The sequence below is a fragment of the Brachycentrus maculatus genome, unplaced genomic scaffold (assembly GCF_059751285.1).
Source record: "Brachycentrus maculatus isolate JH-2025_06_01 unplaced genomic scaffold, ASM5975128v1 h1tg000008l, whole genome shotgun sequence".
NCBI classification, from domain to species: Eukaryota; Metazoa; Arthropoda; class Insecta; order Trichoptera; family Brachycentridae; genus Brachycentrus; species Brachycentrus maculatus.
This window is the reverse complement of record NW_028280763.1, coordinates 412,894-430,937: the sequence shown is the minus strand read 5'-3', so window position 1 is coordinate 430,937 and position 18,044 is coordinate 412,894. Positions and strand designations below refer to the sequence as shown.

The window sequence follows — 18,044 nt, the reverse complement described above, 5'->3', positions numbered from 1 at the left end:
TTAAAAAAAATGAGGCGAATGAAGTTGGAAATAGAAGCAAAAGAAGACCAACAAAAACTTGGCATGATCCCGTATTTCAAATACTTGGGCGTGTTCAGGTCAAGAGTTGCAATAATCGGCAGTATGTATGAGGATATGCATGTATGTGGAAAATGCGAAAGTTTTTACAAAGACATATTGGTGTGACGTTCTACACTCTCTGCCTACCCCTTCGGCAAACCGCGTGATGGTTAGTTAATTTTTTTTCTTGTATATTATGTATATAATTAATTTATGTATATTGTTAACTTTTTTTGTAAATTAATGTTTATAATTCAACGTAAAATTTGCCAGTTTAATTTAATTTTAGTATTTACCAAACCATTAATTAATGAATAATAAGTAAACTAGTTAAGTATGTATAAATTATGTGAAATGTATGAATAAAATTTAGTATTTTATCTGAAGCATTTGTATTATTTAACATTAAACTTTGTATCTACACGGGCTAACCTTTCGACACCGAACCCTGATTTAACCCTGTGCTGACTTTAAGACCTTACTCGCAAGTCGAATTCATCAAGCGGCCGGCTGTGCTGAGAGCCGGATATTACTTCAGGCCCTTTTTTTGAGGAATATATACACATGTACACTAAATAAATATTTTTTAACTCCTTACCTTTTAATAACTCTTTCCTTTTCAAAACCATGTAATTATTTGAAGAAAAACTTATTTTATAAATACAATAACGGTATTTAAGGAATAAATTAAATACGTAAAATTTTACCAAGGTTTAAAGAAAATTACGTTGCTAATAAACGAATACTGGGCTTAAGTGGATAAGTGTTGTTGAATAATAAAATATTTTACATAAAAAATCTTATAAAAGGAAGAAGACGATCGCCTACACAGGTAAAAGTAAAAAACACGGTTGATGATACACCACCTATGAAATATAATTTAAACCTCGTTGAACAAAATGACGGCAGAATTACGTCATGTCAGAGTCTATCTATTGTAAATTTAAAGAAGCTTATTTCACGAACTGTTAGTGAATTATTTTTACATTGATGATATTTTGTTTTTACTATCATTGCAAGGATTTTAAGTAATTTGTCATGTTAATTATTAAATCAAAATGGGTTGTTATAAATTGGAAGAAATATCAAATTCGGAAAAGAACGGGTTATTTTTCATACTTTGTGTTTAATTTGCGAAAGGCATCTATTGATATTACTTAGAACTATTTTAAAGTAGTTTTCCATTTTAGTGTTGAGGCTAGTATTTTTATACGAAACACTACTCCCATCTAGCGGCCGATTTCTCAAACGGTTGACAGGCCATCTTACATCTTACTAAGTGACAGAAGACAGGTGCAGGGGGGGTCGACTCGTAAACGTCAGATTGTTCAAAAAACGACCAGAAAATGACGAGACACACTAATACACTAACAAAAACACCAAAACGGGAACGAAAAATACGAGATACCAACAAGTTGTTCAAATATTTCAAATAAATATGGACAGACTATGGTTATAGACAATTATCGATAGAAAAATAGAAATCCGTCTATGAAGAACTTCATAATATTGAGTATTATGCCAAAGTTAAAGTTAAATTTTGCGTATGAAAGTGTAGTTTTTTTTACTTAACACAACGCTCCCTTGAACTTCTGCAGCACCCCCCAAATGCAAAAAATTTAAAAACGCCTAGCCAGACTTCCAAAACGCCCACAAAGGGGCGCTGGCACCCCCGTTAAGAAACATAACTTCAGAAAGTGGTGGGCACTCCTTCCGCCCTTTTAAAATATTGTATTTTCTAGAATTTTAAATATAATATAGTAATTTGAAAATTCTATCATTTTTGTTTTTGTTGAAAAGCCTTATATTTATACATAGTTTGAGATAATAATTTCAAAACCACCATTACCATTACCATTTACCATTGTAAGGCTGAGTTGAGTAACCATTATTAATCGCCTGAACTCTTTTTATAAATGTCGCGTTTTAGCCGTGACCTTTCTATTTTTGTTTACACTGAAATAAATAAATTTAGATAGTGAAATATCTTCTTTGTAATATTAATATTATAATTTTGAAAATATGTTTTACAACAAATTTCAATATAAATACCATTTAACCTGAAAAATGAATGATAAATATTTCGGCGGGTGGATTTGACATTCAGCCGCGGCGAAGTCACGCCCAGCCGGGAGCTTAGTACTTCTAGCCGTTTACGTCACTTCCGGCCGCTGGCGAATATCACTTCCAGCCATAAAAAATCGAGGTAGTTGGCGGTCTTTATATAAAATAGTTAGTCTGTGGACAGGTGTGTTCGTGCTTCGTGATCCCTCTCTACTGGTTTCTGTTATTGTACTTGCAGTTGTATTATCCGTGCTTTCTAAATGGGTCGGGCAAAGCGTAATGTGTGTGGAATTCGAATGCGAACTGAAACTAAAACCATTCCGATATAATCTTTGCCATTCCTTACCGCGGCGCGCAGGTGTGTTTTACTCATTGTTAGTGTTCCGCGTACCCGGCGGTCGTGTCGAGCAAAAAACTTTCAACAAGTTTCAAACGTCAAATGACAAGTCTGCAGTAAAATTTCGCAAATGTTTTAACACAGTTCGGTGATCATTTTGACGTTGTGAGTAATGTGTAAAAGGTTAAATACGTAAATAACTTTTGGTGCTACAAATTTGTTTTTGAATCATCTCTTGTAACTAGCATGGCTTCAAAAGTGAGCAGTAATTACGTGTCCTGTTATTTGCAATTTGACGCATGATTTTTGCGGGATATTCGTGACTTCGAGGCTGTAAAACGTTTCTGTTCTTTGTTTTATTTTGAAGATGGGGTCCAAAATCGAGTATGTGGAGCCGACTCATATGTACGCGACAAATTATGTCAGAAACGCCAAGGCGATCGGGGTACTTTGGGCCATTTTTACCATTTGCTACGCTATCATATGTGTCGTGATCTTCATAACTCCCGAATGGATTGGTGATTTGGACTCTGATAATCCTGGAAGATTCGGGATCTGGCATTTCTGCAAGGTTGAGGACGGCGGAGAAGTCTGCACGGGGAGGCTGGAAGACTTCTTGTCGATACCTGGAATGATTTTCCAGATAGTTACAGTCTTGATAGGGTTCAGTGTGGTGGTGGCCTTGTTCACGATTTGCACAATGTTCCTCTTCTTCTTCTGCAAGTCAACGACAGTGTTCCACATCTGTGGGTGGATGCAAATGCTATCAGGTAAACAAAATTACACTTTTATATTTTGTAAATTAAGCGCATTGTTAACTTTGTGGTATGGTAATATAACACTCTTAAAGATAAGGAGAGTTTTAAAATTACACTTTTTATTATTTTTAAAAATTCAATATTCTTCTAATTTTCAATTCAGCACTTAAATAGAGTATTTCTTTTGAAAACATATTACATACACAAATCACATATAAAATATTCCCTATGAGCAATTTCTATTACTCATTTTGGGACATAGTATTAAGGTCAACAAGAATGAAACACAAATAAGAAAGTTAAAAAAAACGATGAAAAATTAAACAAAACTGACACAGGGCAAAATATAAAATATAAAACAATAAATGAGCATAGTAAATGGGCATATATTAAAGAAAGTATGAAGCACGTTTAAAGGAAACAAATCGCTCACTCCTTTCAAGAACGTCATAAATCAAAAAACTTGATTTTTCAGGAGAACGTTTTTAAAGTTTAAAAATATAATACAATGTATTAAAAATAAATATCAAGCCACTTATTGAACTTTTTACTTTGCAACACATCCTTTTCAGTAAAACCTGATGGTTTTTTCTCCATTTGAAAAATATCAAGTATATTTAAAAAAATAATTAAATACTACCTTTTCTTCAAAATGCAAAAACAACACTTTCGGCCCTGTAGCGGGTAAATATTAAGTTAAAAATATGCCTCTTTTGCTGGGATATAGTACATTTTCTGGGCATTCCGAAAACATGCACAACTGAAAATTGACGATTTTTGATTTATGACGTTCTTGAAAGGAGTGAGCGAAATGTGAAAATATAACTACTCACCAACACAAATATCTTTCCATACAGTATTTTTTCAGTTCATTCTTATATTATATTCTTTATTTATTCCTATCCGTACCCTAATGGTGCATAGGGCACTCCATAGGTTCGACGCGGTGTTAACGTGATTATTTATTACATGAAGGCAAGATCAGTCTTGCGCTTACGATATTTAAACAAACATAAATAATGATTAAAGAAAACACTTCGTTTTTTACCACTTGAGTTTTATTATAGACTACATGTTTCAGAAGTTAAACTTCCATCATTCAGGTCTGTATAATGATTAAAGAAAACACTTCGTTTTTTACCACTTGAGTTTTATTATAGACTACATGTTTCAGAAGTTAAACTTCCATCATTCAGGTCTGTATAATAAATAATAATAAACATAAATAATCCTACAAATCTTTATAAATTCGTAAATTTCCAATAGTTTGGGTAGAAGACTTGCCACATGGGAAGTAAGTTTTCAATTTTTCCCAACTCTGTTCAGGCGTAAAGCATCGTATTTCGTAAATGTAAAACAAAAAAACAATTTTTTGTCAATTCGTGAATGTCATTATAACCGAAAGGTAAAATGACATTCAAAATAATCAGTAGTTTAAAATTGCAAATGTTAGATGGGCCATCCTTTATAATATTATACGAGATTATTCTAAGAATCGACGAAATCGTCGAAATCGTCGTAACATAACGCCGTACAATCGCTCGCGGCGAGCATCAGCGAGCATCCGAAACTATGGATGGAGCGCTCAGCTCGCTGTACCAACTGCCTGAATGCTCGCATCGTAACGTGTTACGTTACGACGAAATACTCCGGTCAGTCTCCACCTTTAGAGAGATTTTAAAAAAGGATAAAATAAAAGTTGACTAAAAGCTCCGCTCTTTCATCTTCTTCCTTTCCTATTTTATTTGTTACCAATTTTTTTAAATATATATTTGTAGATTATTATGTTTTTTTACCTAATAAAGGTGAATTGTTCTTAAAAGTGTCAAGTGCAAGCTTACTTAACGATGAAGTGTTGATAACTTTATCTTAACTGAAAAAGGGAGATTCCTCGATATTAGAATGGGATAGAAACGCCCTAGTAAGCGCGAAACCCCTAATGGACTTGATTTCCATATTTTTTCTCAATACGAAAGAAGATAGAAGTGTGAGCAGTCCAGGGCTTATGACCTGGCATTTGACTGGTTTAAGTGATCGCTTTATATACTTGTGTAACGTTCACTATTCTTCCCTTTATTATCATCCAAATTGCATTAATTTTTGGAACTTTTATATATGCAATGGTCTTGGATCCCTTGGATTCGAAAGTATGGCCGATTGTGGCGCCATCACTACTTTTTTTATTTTTCGTATACTTTTTATTTAATTTGTATATACTTCACAAATTTCTTGACATAAAAAATATTTATATATTTAAACTTTATGTACAGAAAAGAAATAAGTACCTACATTGGCGGGCTTATTGCTGAAAAGCGATATCTTCCAGCCAACCAAAAACAGACTAGTGATATTGATCAAAACGTTTGATACCATATATAACTGATTGCAATCAGAGGGTAGATAGTACTTGAACATTAAAAAAACATAAATTAGAAATTGACATTTAAGAAAACATAAATTACAAAAGATGATAATAAGGAGGGAAAAGGAAAAAGGGAGTTTAGTGAAAAACTAAAAGAGGTGGTTTGATAGACAGTAAGTATTCTAATGATAAATAGTAATATCTCAGACATTTCTTAAAAGTTATTAGAGAAGGTGCATTTTTTACAATGAGAGGTAATTCATTCCATAGTCTGGCCGCTTGGGCAGAGAAGGAATTACTGAAGAATAATGTATTAGTATGTATATATCGAATTAATAATAAAAAGGATTCCCAACCCCGAGATACCTAGTTATATTACGATAAAGAATTGTAGGTACCCGTGAAAATCTTGCAGACACCGAATAATGACAAATTGTGTTTTGGATGAACTTACTCAACAATTTTAATTGTATTATAACTATTGTATTCAAAATTTTTATAATGCAATGTTTCTCGGTATCTAATTTCTAATCCCAGCAATTAGATGCGTCTAAAAATTGTCTAAAATTATAACAATGGAGTATTTTGACGATTAATGGATTTAAACGTATGTAATCTATATTTAAAACGCCGATTTCTTATTGATTGTAATATATCGCTCACTCCTTTCAAAAACGTCATAAATCAAAAAACTTGATTTTTCAGGAGAACGTTTTTAAAGTTTAAAAATCTAATGCAATGTTTTAAAAATAAATATCAAGCCACTTATTGAACTTTTTACTATTCCACAGATCTTTTTAGGTAAAACCTGAAGGTTTTTTCCATTTGAAAAATGTTTAGTATATTTAAAAAAAAACTAATTAAACAACACCTTTTCTTCAATATGCAAAAACAACACTTTCTGCCTTGTAGCGGGTAAATATTAAGTTAAAAATATGCCTCTTTTGCTGGGATATAGTACATTTTCTGGGCATTCCGAAAACATGCACAACTGAAAATTGACGATTTTTGATTTATGACGTTCTTGAAAGGAGTGAGCGATATATTTTTGCTATATCTCACTATGACCTACAACTTAAAAGTTCTTTTGTTTGAAAATATACTTTCGCTTAAAAAGTAAATTTACCCATTTGCAAGCATAAAAATCTGTGCGTCTTGATTTATTGATTCCTAAACCACGGTGTTGAATTTCATATAGAAGGCACTGTAAAAATACGTAGGTACTTTGATAAATTTTAATATGTTTCCTACCCAGGGGATTATTCAGAATCGTATGCAGATACGTTAAGGGGGAACATGCAGACTTCAAATTCAAAACGCGAACGACCTAGCTATTTAAAAAAAACGCGACGTATGCCCACGCGTGCTAATTTTTTTTATTTTTTAGAATATGTATTGAAAAAAATCAGTTTATTTTTTATTAACTCCTTACCTTAAGGTAACTCTTTTCGTTTCAAAACTCCATATTTATTTAGAAGAAAAACTATTTTTTCTTTAAAAAAATTATTTCAAGCAAAAAAAAATAATATTGTATAAGTTACCTGTCTAAAAAATGTCAAATTCCAATGTAAGTATAATATATTTTAAAAAATCAGGGCTGAAAGACGTCCAGCTCCTGGTGCGGCCGATCGCATTCTAATTTGAACGTTCGACATCTCTCTCAGCCGTAATGTTTAATTTACTTTTAAATTAATTCACTTAATTTAATTTACTTAAAATCCTGTTAAAAAAACAAGATTTAAATGGTGAAAGATTAAAATAATAAATAAAAATTCACAAATTTCCGGGGCAGTGCAAATTGTGCGCTTTCTGGCCCTTTCTGAATTCAGAGACGGAATTAAGAGACTGTCATTCCGTACGTTTGCGCCCGCGCTTACAGTATATGAAATATCGCTCACTCCTTTCAAGAACTTCATAAATAAAAAATCGTTAATTTTCAGTTGTGTATGTTTTCGGAATGCCCAGAAAATGTACTATATACCAGCAAAAGAGGCATATTTTTAACTCAATATTTACCCGCTAAAGGGCAGAAAGTGTTGTTTTTGAATTTTGAAGGAAAGGTACTGTTTAATAATTTTTTTAAATATGCTAAATATTTTTCAAATAGAGAAAAAACCTTCAGGTTTTACCTAAAAAGATCTGTTGCTCAGTAAAAACTTCAATAAGTGGCTTGATGTTTATTTTTAAAACCTGAAAAATCAAGTTTTTTGATTTATGACGTTCTTGAAAGGAGTGAGCGATATCACAAGTAGTAAGGAACTGGTAGTAAGTAGTATAACAAAAGGTCTTTTGCAGAGTAAAACTAACAGTCGTGACTCTTTCACAAGTTCTGTTACGGTATTTTGTTTAATGTGAACGCGATCGTTAAATCTCGTTAAATGCTAACCATAACAGCCTATTGGTGCTATTCTCAAATATACGATAAATCTTTATTTTTTCTTTCTCATTGTTGAGATGGTTTGGACATGTAGAACGAATGGATGAGGAAAGAACGGTAAAACAAATTTATGAGGCGAATGTAATTGGAAAAAGGAGCAGTGGAAGACCGAGAAAAGCTTGGCACGATCATGTATACCAATTACTTGAAAGCGGTCAGGTTAGTAGTTGTAACAATCGGCGGGTATGTATGAGGAGATGCATGAACGTGGAAGAGGCGAAGAATGTTTGCAAAGACAGAGTGGTGTGGCGTTCTATTCTCTCTGCCTACCCCTGCGGGGAAGCGGCGTGATGGTTAGTTAGTTAGTTTTAATATTGAGAACATTGTAAATGTTTTATACTCTTATACATGTTAAACGAAGAAAAATATACACACAAAAACTACATAAAAAAAATATATTATTGTAAGTCCCTCTCCAAGCACAAGAGCTTAGTCTCTTTATTGGAGAGAACAGAATCACTTATTTTAATATTGTCAAAAGTTGAAATGTCTAGCAAATGAATTAAATTATTTTAAAAATCTTGTAACCGTATTAAATAAATAAAAAAATATCCTCAGCGTAAGTTCATCGTTTAAAAATAGAGATATCTAATTAAAAATAAAGTACTATGTGAGAGACGTCAGACTATATTATTCATACAATCAACGTTCTTAGTCTTCTGGAATCCAGATTCAAGATAAAGGTTTGCTTTCTACTCTCGAGGTCGCGGGTTCGATGGTCGCAAACGGTGAAAAAATACTCCTTCACTAGAGGCATGTGTGAAACGGATTTAATCACATATCTGCGAGTGTAATTAACCGCTAATGTATGGAGTTCCTTTTCATTCGTTGACAATGCAGCTTCTAAGAACCAAGTTTTACTTATCTAACAGCTATCTTCTTTGAAATTATCTCTCTAATAAGCTTATAACTCACTGAATGTTTTCATAAACCATTAAATTTAATAAAAACTAACTAACTAACCATCACTCCGCTTCACCGCAGGGGTAGGCAGAGAGAATAGAGCGCCACACCACTCTGTCCTTGCAAACATTCTTCGCCTCTTCCACGTTCATGCATCTCCTCATACATACCCGCCGATTATTACGACTCCTAACCTGACCACTTTCAAGTATTTGGCATACCTGATCGTGCCATATTTTTCTCGGTCTTCCTCTGCTTCTTTTCCCAATAACATTGGCCTCGTAAATTTGTTTTACCGTTCTTTCCTCACTCATTCGTTCTACATGTCCAAACCATCTCAATACACCTTTCTTAATTTTATCGATAATGCTTATCTCAGCTTTGCATTCCTTCCCCATTTCACTATTCGCACATCTATCATACATCGTTTTGTCGCACATTCTTCTGAGAGATCGCATTTCGACTGCATTCAGTCTACTTTCATCCTTCTTTTGCCAACTCCATGTTTCACTTCCATACATTAGAGTTAATAAGCATAGATATTTCACATTTGATTTTAGTAATACACGTAGCATGCAAAAAAAATGCGAGGATCGAAATGATACGGACAGTAAAATAGAGTTGTGTACAAACTGATAATAAGTAAATAATATAATATAATTAAAATGTAACTTTATTTTAAAATCACTATAAATATTTTATTATAACTTAATTATAATGTCTACCGGTTTCGAAGCTAACTAACAATATTTTCACATTTCTTTGAACCAATTGTGTTGCAAATGCGTGCATTGTCTAATATCTGTTTTAATTATCTAGGATTATTATTAAAGAAAAATTGGTAGATTTTTTTAAGCTTTTTATTTATTCTTTATTTGTAAAATTAACAGCTTTAGTAATTTTTAAAAATCTGTTTATTTAAATACAAATGCAAGATTAGAGGTTTCTACGGGCAAATAATCAACTTCTTACTAGATCGTACTCGATTCTTAGTAGGTACCCCTTCTGGAGTTTTTATTATTATAAGAAATTTTTTGATTTCTTTAAAGCTTTTCATTTATGACTTGTCAAGAAAATTAACACCTACTTATAGTAAATAATTAAAATCCATTTTTAAACACGAATTCCACAAATGAATAGTCTATTCCTTACCTATATGATCCTACTCATTTCCTTGTTTTCATATATTGTATTAACACTTTCGTCCATATATAATGTGTGATTATTTAAATATTTTTTTTGACTAAAATAGAGAAGATAAGTGTAACTCAGACGCCATGAAATTGAATCCAATGCTACATAGAATGACATTCCTCTCAATTTATGCAAAATTTCGAAATGTGAGTTTTAATTCCAAGGTATTCGAATTACACTCCAATCCAATAAAAACCTGATTTTAATCAGATTATACTTGTAAGAGGACGATTTTGTATTTAATAAAAATAAAGCTACATACATAAAAAAGTAAAAATTGCACAATTCACACATTCGTGCAATTTGACTTTGCCAAGTCGATATCATTAAAACGAAGATGAGAGAATATATTCGCTTAGTTGTTGAACAGCGGTCGGGGAAGTTTTTTTTAACCATTACCCCAAAATATTTTTGCGTATGTCGATATTACCTCCTCCCCCCATTTTGAAAAATCAATTTATATTTAAAATAAAACTTATTTATTGAATTAATTTACGCGAAAAAAAAAGTTGTATGAAAATAGTAAGTATGTAATAGACAAACAAAATAAAATTCTCAAATTGGATCCAACGATTTTTCATGGTTTTTCAGGTTTTCAGGTTTCCTTTTCAGTTTATTGGAGAAATGATATTGCTTCAGGTTTGATACAATTACTTTGGGATTTTTTGATGTAAGAGCAATTTGAATAGTCTTCAGCGTTTAATCGATTTCTGAATTAGTTAATTTTGTTAAAATCCTAACACGTACTTATATGAAATAGTAAATTAGAAAATTTTCATTATTACCCCAAAAAATTAATTTTTACACCATTTGGGGTAATTTACCCCGGTTGGCTTAGTATATATTTCGAAACCTGAGATAACGCTAGTTTGTGAAAGATTTTATTTTATTTTTTTATCTGTATCAGATCTAGGCAATTATTTTTACTTTCGTGCGTATTTAGACAGTGCAGTGGTTAGATTATTTAACGAGTTCTTGAGTAATTCTCCTTATCGTATCACGACGAAAAGATGTTGATGATAGAGTAAGATCTAGTTTATTCTAGTTTATTTTTTATTTGTTATGTTGAGAATACTGTATTACAAGATTTAATTTTAAATACAGTAAATCCTCGATATAACGGACTTATTGGGGGAAGAGGATATTCGTTAAACCCGAAAGTCCGTTCAAAAGACAAACAAAATTATATTTACTCGCATGTGTTAAACATTTTGTGTTGTTTTAAGTGTGTAAATGGTGCTATGGTGGTGAAGGGTGGTATTGTTTGCATGCTGTAGTAGTGATTGTCCTGACGAAGAGACGGGTACGTCTCGAAACCGGTAGTCATAAAAATCTCGGTGAGTGGCTATAAACTAATATTATTAACATTTTGGTCAAAAAATAAATAAGTAAAATTATATTTATTGTCTTCCGATACTCATTATGAAGTGACGTTGCTGTTTGATATCGACGCGCTTGCTTTCCGTAACTGGTTTGAGAAATTAACAAGTTTTGTTTGAACTTTTGCAAGTTTGTTTGTCTTTTTTTAACAATCAACTCTCTAAAATAATATAATTGAATTTCGTTATCTGACGGACAATCAATAAACGCTATTGATCGTCGGGATGTGATCTTACCACTAATAACTTCGCTACAAACTGTTTATGATGGGAAGATACTTGAATTTTAGCATATATATATATATATATGTATAATATTATCAGAACGTTTTAAATTACTTTTAAATTTGGCAGTATTTTTTGTCCGTTATGTCCGTTTAATAGAGGTCCGTTATATCGAGGTTTTACTGTAATAGTACTTTAAAGCATGTTTAGTTTTTTTTTATCAACTCTAAAATTACGAAACGCATATAATATGGTTAAACCTCGTTAAAATAGTCAATAATTTGGCCGGATTTTATCTTTATATCCGAATTTATATCCGGATTTAGTTATATCCGAAGTTCGTCCATATCGAGGTTTTACTGTACCTTAATAGGGTATTATCACTCGGGAGTAATATCTAATTTTACATACTCAACCTATAAAGGATTGTTTAAGACTCGTCTTGTGTTTATGACAGCCGATATAATCAATATTTTCATTCATCATTTTCTTTTGCAAAATTCGCCTTCGTAAAAACGTTATTTTCGTAAGTTAGTAACGAATGACGTCACATAAACGAATTCACACTACTACTATTACAGCTCTATAAAGCAGATACATAAAGGAAAACGATGACGTAAAATTTGATGACGTATTGCGGTGTCCGTTTTTCGTTTTATTAAAATATCTAAAGTTTAAACCTTCATATCTCCCTTGCTTCTCTACAGATTTCAATAAGGATGTTGCCGATAGTCTTGTGATTTTTCATATTAATTTATCAGCCAATAATAACACATCATAAAAATGATCCATTCTATACAAAAGCGATAGTAAGTACTCGTATGTACTATAGTTGTCGTAACTCCGTTTAAAACGTAACTTATGGACTGTTTAACAACTTCCTCTCTCTTTCATTTGATTTTGATAGCCTGCACTTCTAACACCTTTCACATTCGATTTATACCGACAAGTCTTTAGGATCTTTAAATATATAGGTGTGCATTTACGACTTGAAGAAATTTCTAGAAATATGTAACATAAGCACCTAGCTACAGTATGAGATTTACAACATTTTGAGTGTGTCCAAATACTTGCTCACGAATCTGTATTATCTCCAATTATGGGAATTATTTTTCATATTATTTTTTGAGATCTCAACAGAGATGAAGAAGAATATAGAAGTCTTAATAATCCAGGATTCAAACCTCACAAACAATTGAGAGAGTTTTTGCTCAATAAAAAGCTTCTTTCATCTCACTAATAGATGTCTCTAGTGAAATTCTAGTGATTCAAGCACTATGTTTCCAAAATTGAATCATATACTTATAAAGAAGTTCCACGAATTTGAGTAGTGTGGTTGTCAATAATGGGTAGAATTGGCGAATGTTACACGTGTGTAAAGTGATCACTTAAACCATGCTATGACGGTCGTCAGCCCCGTAAATGCCCAGACTTCCATATTCTTCTTCATCTTTGATGGGATGTCAAAAAATAATACCTAGATATTTTATTTATTTTTTCGGACATATAACAGAATATGACTTTTTACATCATTACATAGAGATCTCCGTCGAAATACGTTATATGGAAGTATTATGTTTATATAAAACCCTTGCTGCACCCCAATGGTGCATAGGGCACTGCTTCATATAAACGCAGTGTTATCTCGATCGATTTCACATGAAGGAAAGGTGATCAGCCCTCCACTTCAGTTACCAGTACAGTGTAATATTGAATAAATATTAGAGTGAAAAAATCACGTATATATATATATATATATATATATATATATATATATATATATATATATATATATATATATATATATATATATATATATATATATATATATATATATATATATATATATATATATATATATATATATATATATATATATATATATATATATATATTATAGTCATTTATTGGAAAATCTCAGGAAAGATACTTGCAATCATGTCAGTATTCAGACGACATGATATGGGTATGTAATTTGCGAAACTTTCTATGTAAAACAATACGTAAATAACAGTTTTCTCCAGTCGAAGATTATTAAAACACCATAGGCAGTTATCAGCATATGATTTGGACTGCAAAAATAATGCTGACCTAAACATAATGTCCGCCTCCGTAGTGTAATGGTCAGCGTGCTCGGCTACCGTTCTATATATACATATATATATATATATATATATATATATATATATATATATATATATATATATATATATATATATATATATATATACATATATATATATATATATATATATATATATATATATATATATATATATATATATACATATATATATATATAATAAATATATGTTAGAGAAAACTGTTAATAAATATATGTTGGAGAAAACTGTTATTTACGTATTGTTTTACATAGAAAGTTTCGCAAATTACATACCCATATCATGTCGTCTGAATACTGACATGATTGCAAGTATCTTTCCTGAGATTTTCCAATAAATGACATATAATTAATTTTACCCGCACGTTCTAAGTTATTTATAATTCGCATCTATTCTGTACCTTTCAGTTTAAATTTTAGTAGCTGTTAAAATAAAGCTAGCGATTTAGGCGAATTCTTAAAACGAGCGCTCAATAAATATTTTTTTTATCATAATAAAATATATAATTTGTAAACGTTATCGGTATGGTGATATCAATGGTGCATAGGGCACCTCGGAACGGCAGTGTTTTATAATATTAATTTCATTATATTAGTCTTGCGCTGAGTGATTGGATCTTTTTAGCAATACCCGCCAACGTAGGTACTTATCTCTTATTCTGTACATAAAGTTTAAACAAATGAATTTGATAGGATACAAATCACTAAGTAAATGAACTTAGTGTGAAAGACGTTACTGTTACATAGGAAAAGAAATGAAGGAGAAAATGGGAGAAAAGAAATTGCAAAAAATATATGTCATACAAAAAAGTCTTGGGTGCAAAGGGTTAAATGGAAAGGTTCAATCTTTATAATAAAACAGGTTTTTATTTTATTTTTTTAGCCGATTTAAACTTCAAAATACCTCATCTGTAATATAAATTGATTTGTAATAATTATGTATGTGTTGGTTTAAAAAATGTATTTAAAATAATACAAAAATGTACCGTAAATGTGGTTGATATTGTATATTACAAGGTTAAAATGCACACGCCTTATAAAAATCATTTCTAGTCGGTATCAAATAATGAAAACATTATATTATACTCGTACATACTCAGAATTACTTTATTCGGTTCACCTTGCTAGAAGTGAATGTTTTAAATAAATCTAATTATTTTTATTCAGAAAACGACAGGAAGTGATATTGTAATGGATAAATTTCATGATGTGCTATTATTCGCTAATAAATTGATATGAAAAATCACAAGAAATCGGTCAAATTCGATAGTCAGCTTTATGCCTGTGCTTTGCGTTTAATTTGAATAGTGTAATTTTGGCACTCACCCCTCATAGCAGAGTGGCGCAGCGGAAGCGTGCTGGGCCCATAACCCAGAGGTCCGTGGATCGAAACCACGTTCTGCTAGATATTTATTTTGCGTTTTTTGTGTATGAGTTAACAAACTGGATATGATTTTCTTTTTGTATTTTCTTCACAGAGCGCATTAAAATATGAACTTAAAATTGACTTATAATACATACTTGTTTTTTTTTCTCAGATGAATTTTATTGAAAAATTTGTAAAACGTAAAGTTCGTCGTGCGCAGTCATCACTGTATCCAAATTTGTATTTTTTTATTGTTTTAAAAAAAAAAATTAATTTCATATTTACAAACATTTTTTTACCATATATATATATATATATATATATATATATATATATATATATATATATATATATATATATATATATATATATATATATATATATATATATATATATATATATATATATATATATTACGTTTCTTTAGGCATGGCCTGTGTTGAGCCGAAATACTTGCATGTTAATACAATTTTTTATTTTCATTATTATTTGTTTTATTTTATTATTTGATTATACACATTATACACAATAGATACAATAATAATTTAGAGTATAAAGGTTTTTACACTGAAATAATTACACCCGGACTTTAATTAATTCATTTTCTACCTTGTCCCTTCCAACGAGAAACAACCATCGACGGACACTGTTCTTAAAGACATGATCACTACTGGAATTCTTAATGGTTACGGGCAGCAAATTAAATATATTATAATTATGATAAAAATAAGAATTGAATCCAAATATATTTTTTATTATTTTTATTTAATAACTAATCATTATTTGAAGCAGTGCTATATCTTATCGTTCCCATTTTATTATAAGTACGTGTTTGCTTAAATTTCCCACGAATCGAAATAAACCATAAAAATGATGGAATTGGTGACGGTACTAAAATTAAATGTTTTCTATTTAATAGAAAACTGCTCCATATTTTACGCTTGAATGCTCCTAATAAGTATGGTCAATTTTGCTTTTCTGCCTTCATCACGTTATTTTATCATTATTATTATCCATGGATAATTTTCTTATGTTATTCCCTTTTTATGGTAATAAAACATTTCTTGCTTTAAATCTACAAAGCTGTAAATACATACTTGAAAGACCCAGTATTCGTTTAGTCGCAACTTAATTTTCTTCTACCCTGGTAACATTTTACGTAATTTTCATATTATTTTTTGACATTTTATCAAAGGCTATAAAAACACCATAGGCAGTTATCAGCATATGATTTGGACTGAAAAAATAATGCTTACCTAAGCATAATATGTACTTCCATCTAACGTAGTTCGACGGAGATCTCTATGTTATGATGTAAAAAGTCATGTTGTGTTATATGTCCGAAAAATAAATAAAATATCTATGTATTATTTTTTGGCATCTCATCAAAGATGAAAAAGGATATGGAAGTCTGGGCATTTACGGGGGTGACGACCGTCAATTACACTTCTCAAATTCTTCGAAGCTCTATATATATGAACCAATTTTGAAACATTATTCTTGAATCACTATGACTTCACTAGAGACATCTATTGGTGAGATGAGAAGAAGCTTTTTATTGAGCAGAAACTTTTTTATTAGTATGTGAGGTCCGAATCCTGGATTTTACGTAATTGATGTTTTTCTTCTTAAAACACCGTTTTTACATTGAAAAAATAAGCTTTTATTCGTAATAATTATATGGTTTTGAAAAGAAAAGAGTGATTGGAAGGTAAGGAGTTCAAAAAATTAATTATAAAAATATTTTTCTATATATTTTAAAAAATTAAAAAATATCCAATATATTGTACATTATTTTAAAAAATCGGGCGTGAACAGACATGTGACCTTTCCAGTGGGGTCCGGTGGAATGAATTCTATGTTAGCAAATATCCCTTTAATAAACATTACGTTATGTTGATGTTTTAGTCTGAGCTTGTAACGAATTCCTCGAAACTCAAATAAATGACATTATTGTGATTATGACACAGCTTTAATTAAACCTTTTATAAGTAAACGATTAAAGATGGTGTTTTTTATCTGGAAAAATAATCGTTAAAAAAGAGTACTGGGCCAGCTTCGAAGCTCCAATAAATCATAATTATATAATTATGACACTGTCTCGGTAAAACTTTTCCAATCACATTATTGTTAGGATTTTTCATTAGAAAAAAAATAAAAAAAGTCTTAGGCCAACGGCACGCGGTGTTCCCAAGCGGTCACCCATCCAAGTACTGACCGCGCCCAATGTTGCTTCATTTCGGTGATCGGACGAGAACCGGTGCATTCAACATGGTATGGTCGTTGGCGACTGCCTTGATATTTTAAAGGTTCTAATACAACTTTGATTCTTCAATATTTATTTTTACTCTATTACAATGGAAGAATCTTACTACTCACCTACTCTAGGCAACTAGAAACTGCTGGAAAGCGAATGCTTCGATGGTCAGCTGGAGTGTCAATCAATAGTAAGGTAGAGGAAAGGCAATTGGTATGGGCATATAGGACGCAGAGTCTGTATATATTATCAACCATATATTAATATATTGTCAACCAGGCAATCGCCATGGATCTTCCTCGAAATAATATACATCTAGAGGAAGATCAAACTATCATGAATGCTGCAGAAAGATAACATGATGCGAAGGCATGGCCTAGGTGACGCTGTCCATGATAAAAGGACCTACGAGACGAGGAGAGCTGACCTTAACAGTCTACAAAGACTATAAGTTGGCATGGAACCAGGAAGGAAGACAATGGAAGAATCTTAAAATAAGTACAATATACTCATTGAATACAAAATATTATTTTCATCTCACCAATAGATGTCTCTAGTGAAGTTCTAGTGATTCAAGAAC

General features: G+C 31.3%; 1 protein-coding gene and 2 non-coding genes across 6 annotated transcripts in view; 2 read left to right on the top strand and 1 right to left on the bottom strand.

Moving 5' to 3' along the window:
* The first annotated feature begins 2,309 nt into the window (after positions 1 to 2,309).
* Tmhs (Tetraspan membrane protein in hair cell stereocilia) overlaps positions 2,310 to 18,044 on the top strand; it is a 39,304-nt gene continuing 23,569 nt past the window's right edge. For all 4 annotated transcript variants that reach the window (XM_088260669.1, XM_088260663.1, XM_088260653.1 and 1 more), the window contains exon 1: positions 2,310 to 3,231. In XM_088260669.1, coding sequence (XP_088116795.1) covers positions 2,829 to 3,231 — 403 coding nt within the window. In that variant the 5' untranslated portion in view covers positions 2,310 to 2,828. The remainder of the gene's footprint in view (positions 3,232 to 18,044) is intronic.
* On the top strand, positions 15,175 to 15,246 carry TRNAM-CAU (transfer RNA methionine (anticodon CAU)). Its single transcript has one exon. It is a non-coding gene; the product is annotated as a tRNA-Met (tRNA).
* Positions 17,377 to 17,495, bottom strand: LOC148313566 (5S ribosomal RNA). The gene has a single exon (XR_015837623.1). It is a non-coding gene; the product is annotated as a 5S ribosomal RNA (ribosomal RNA).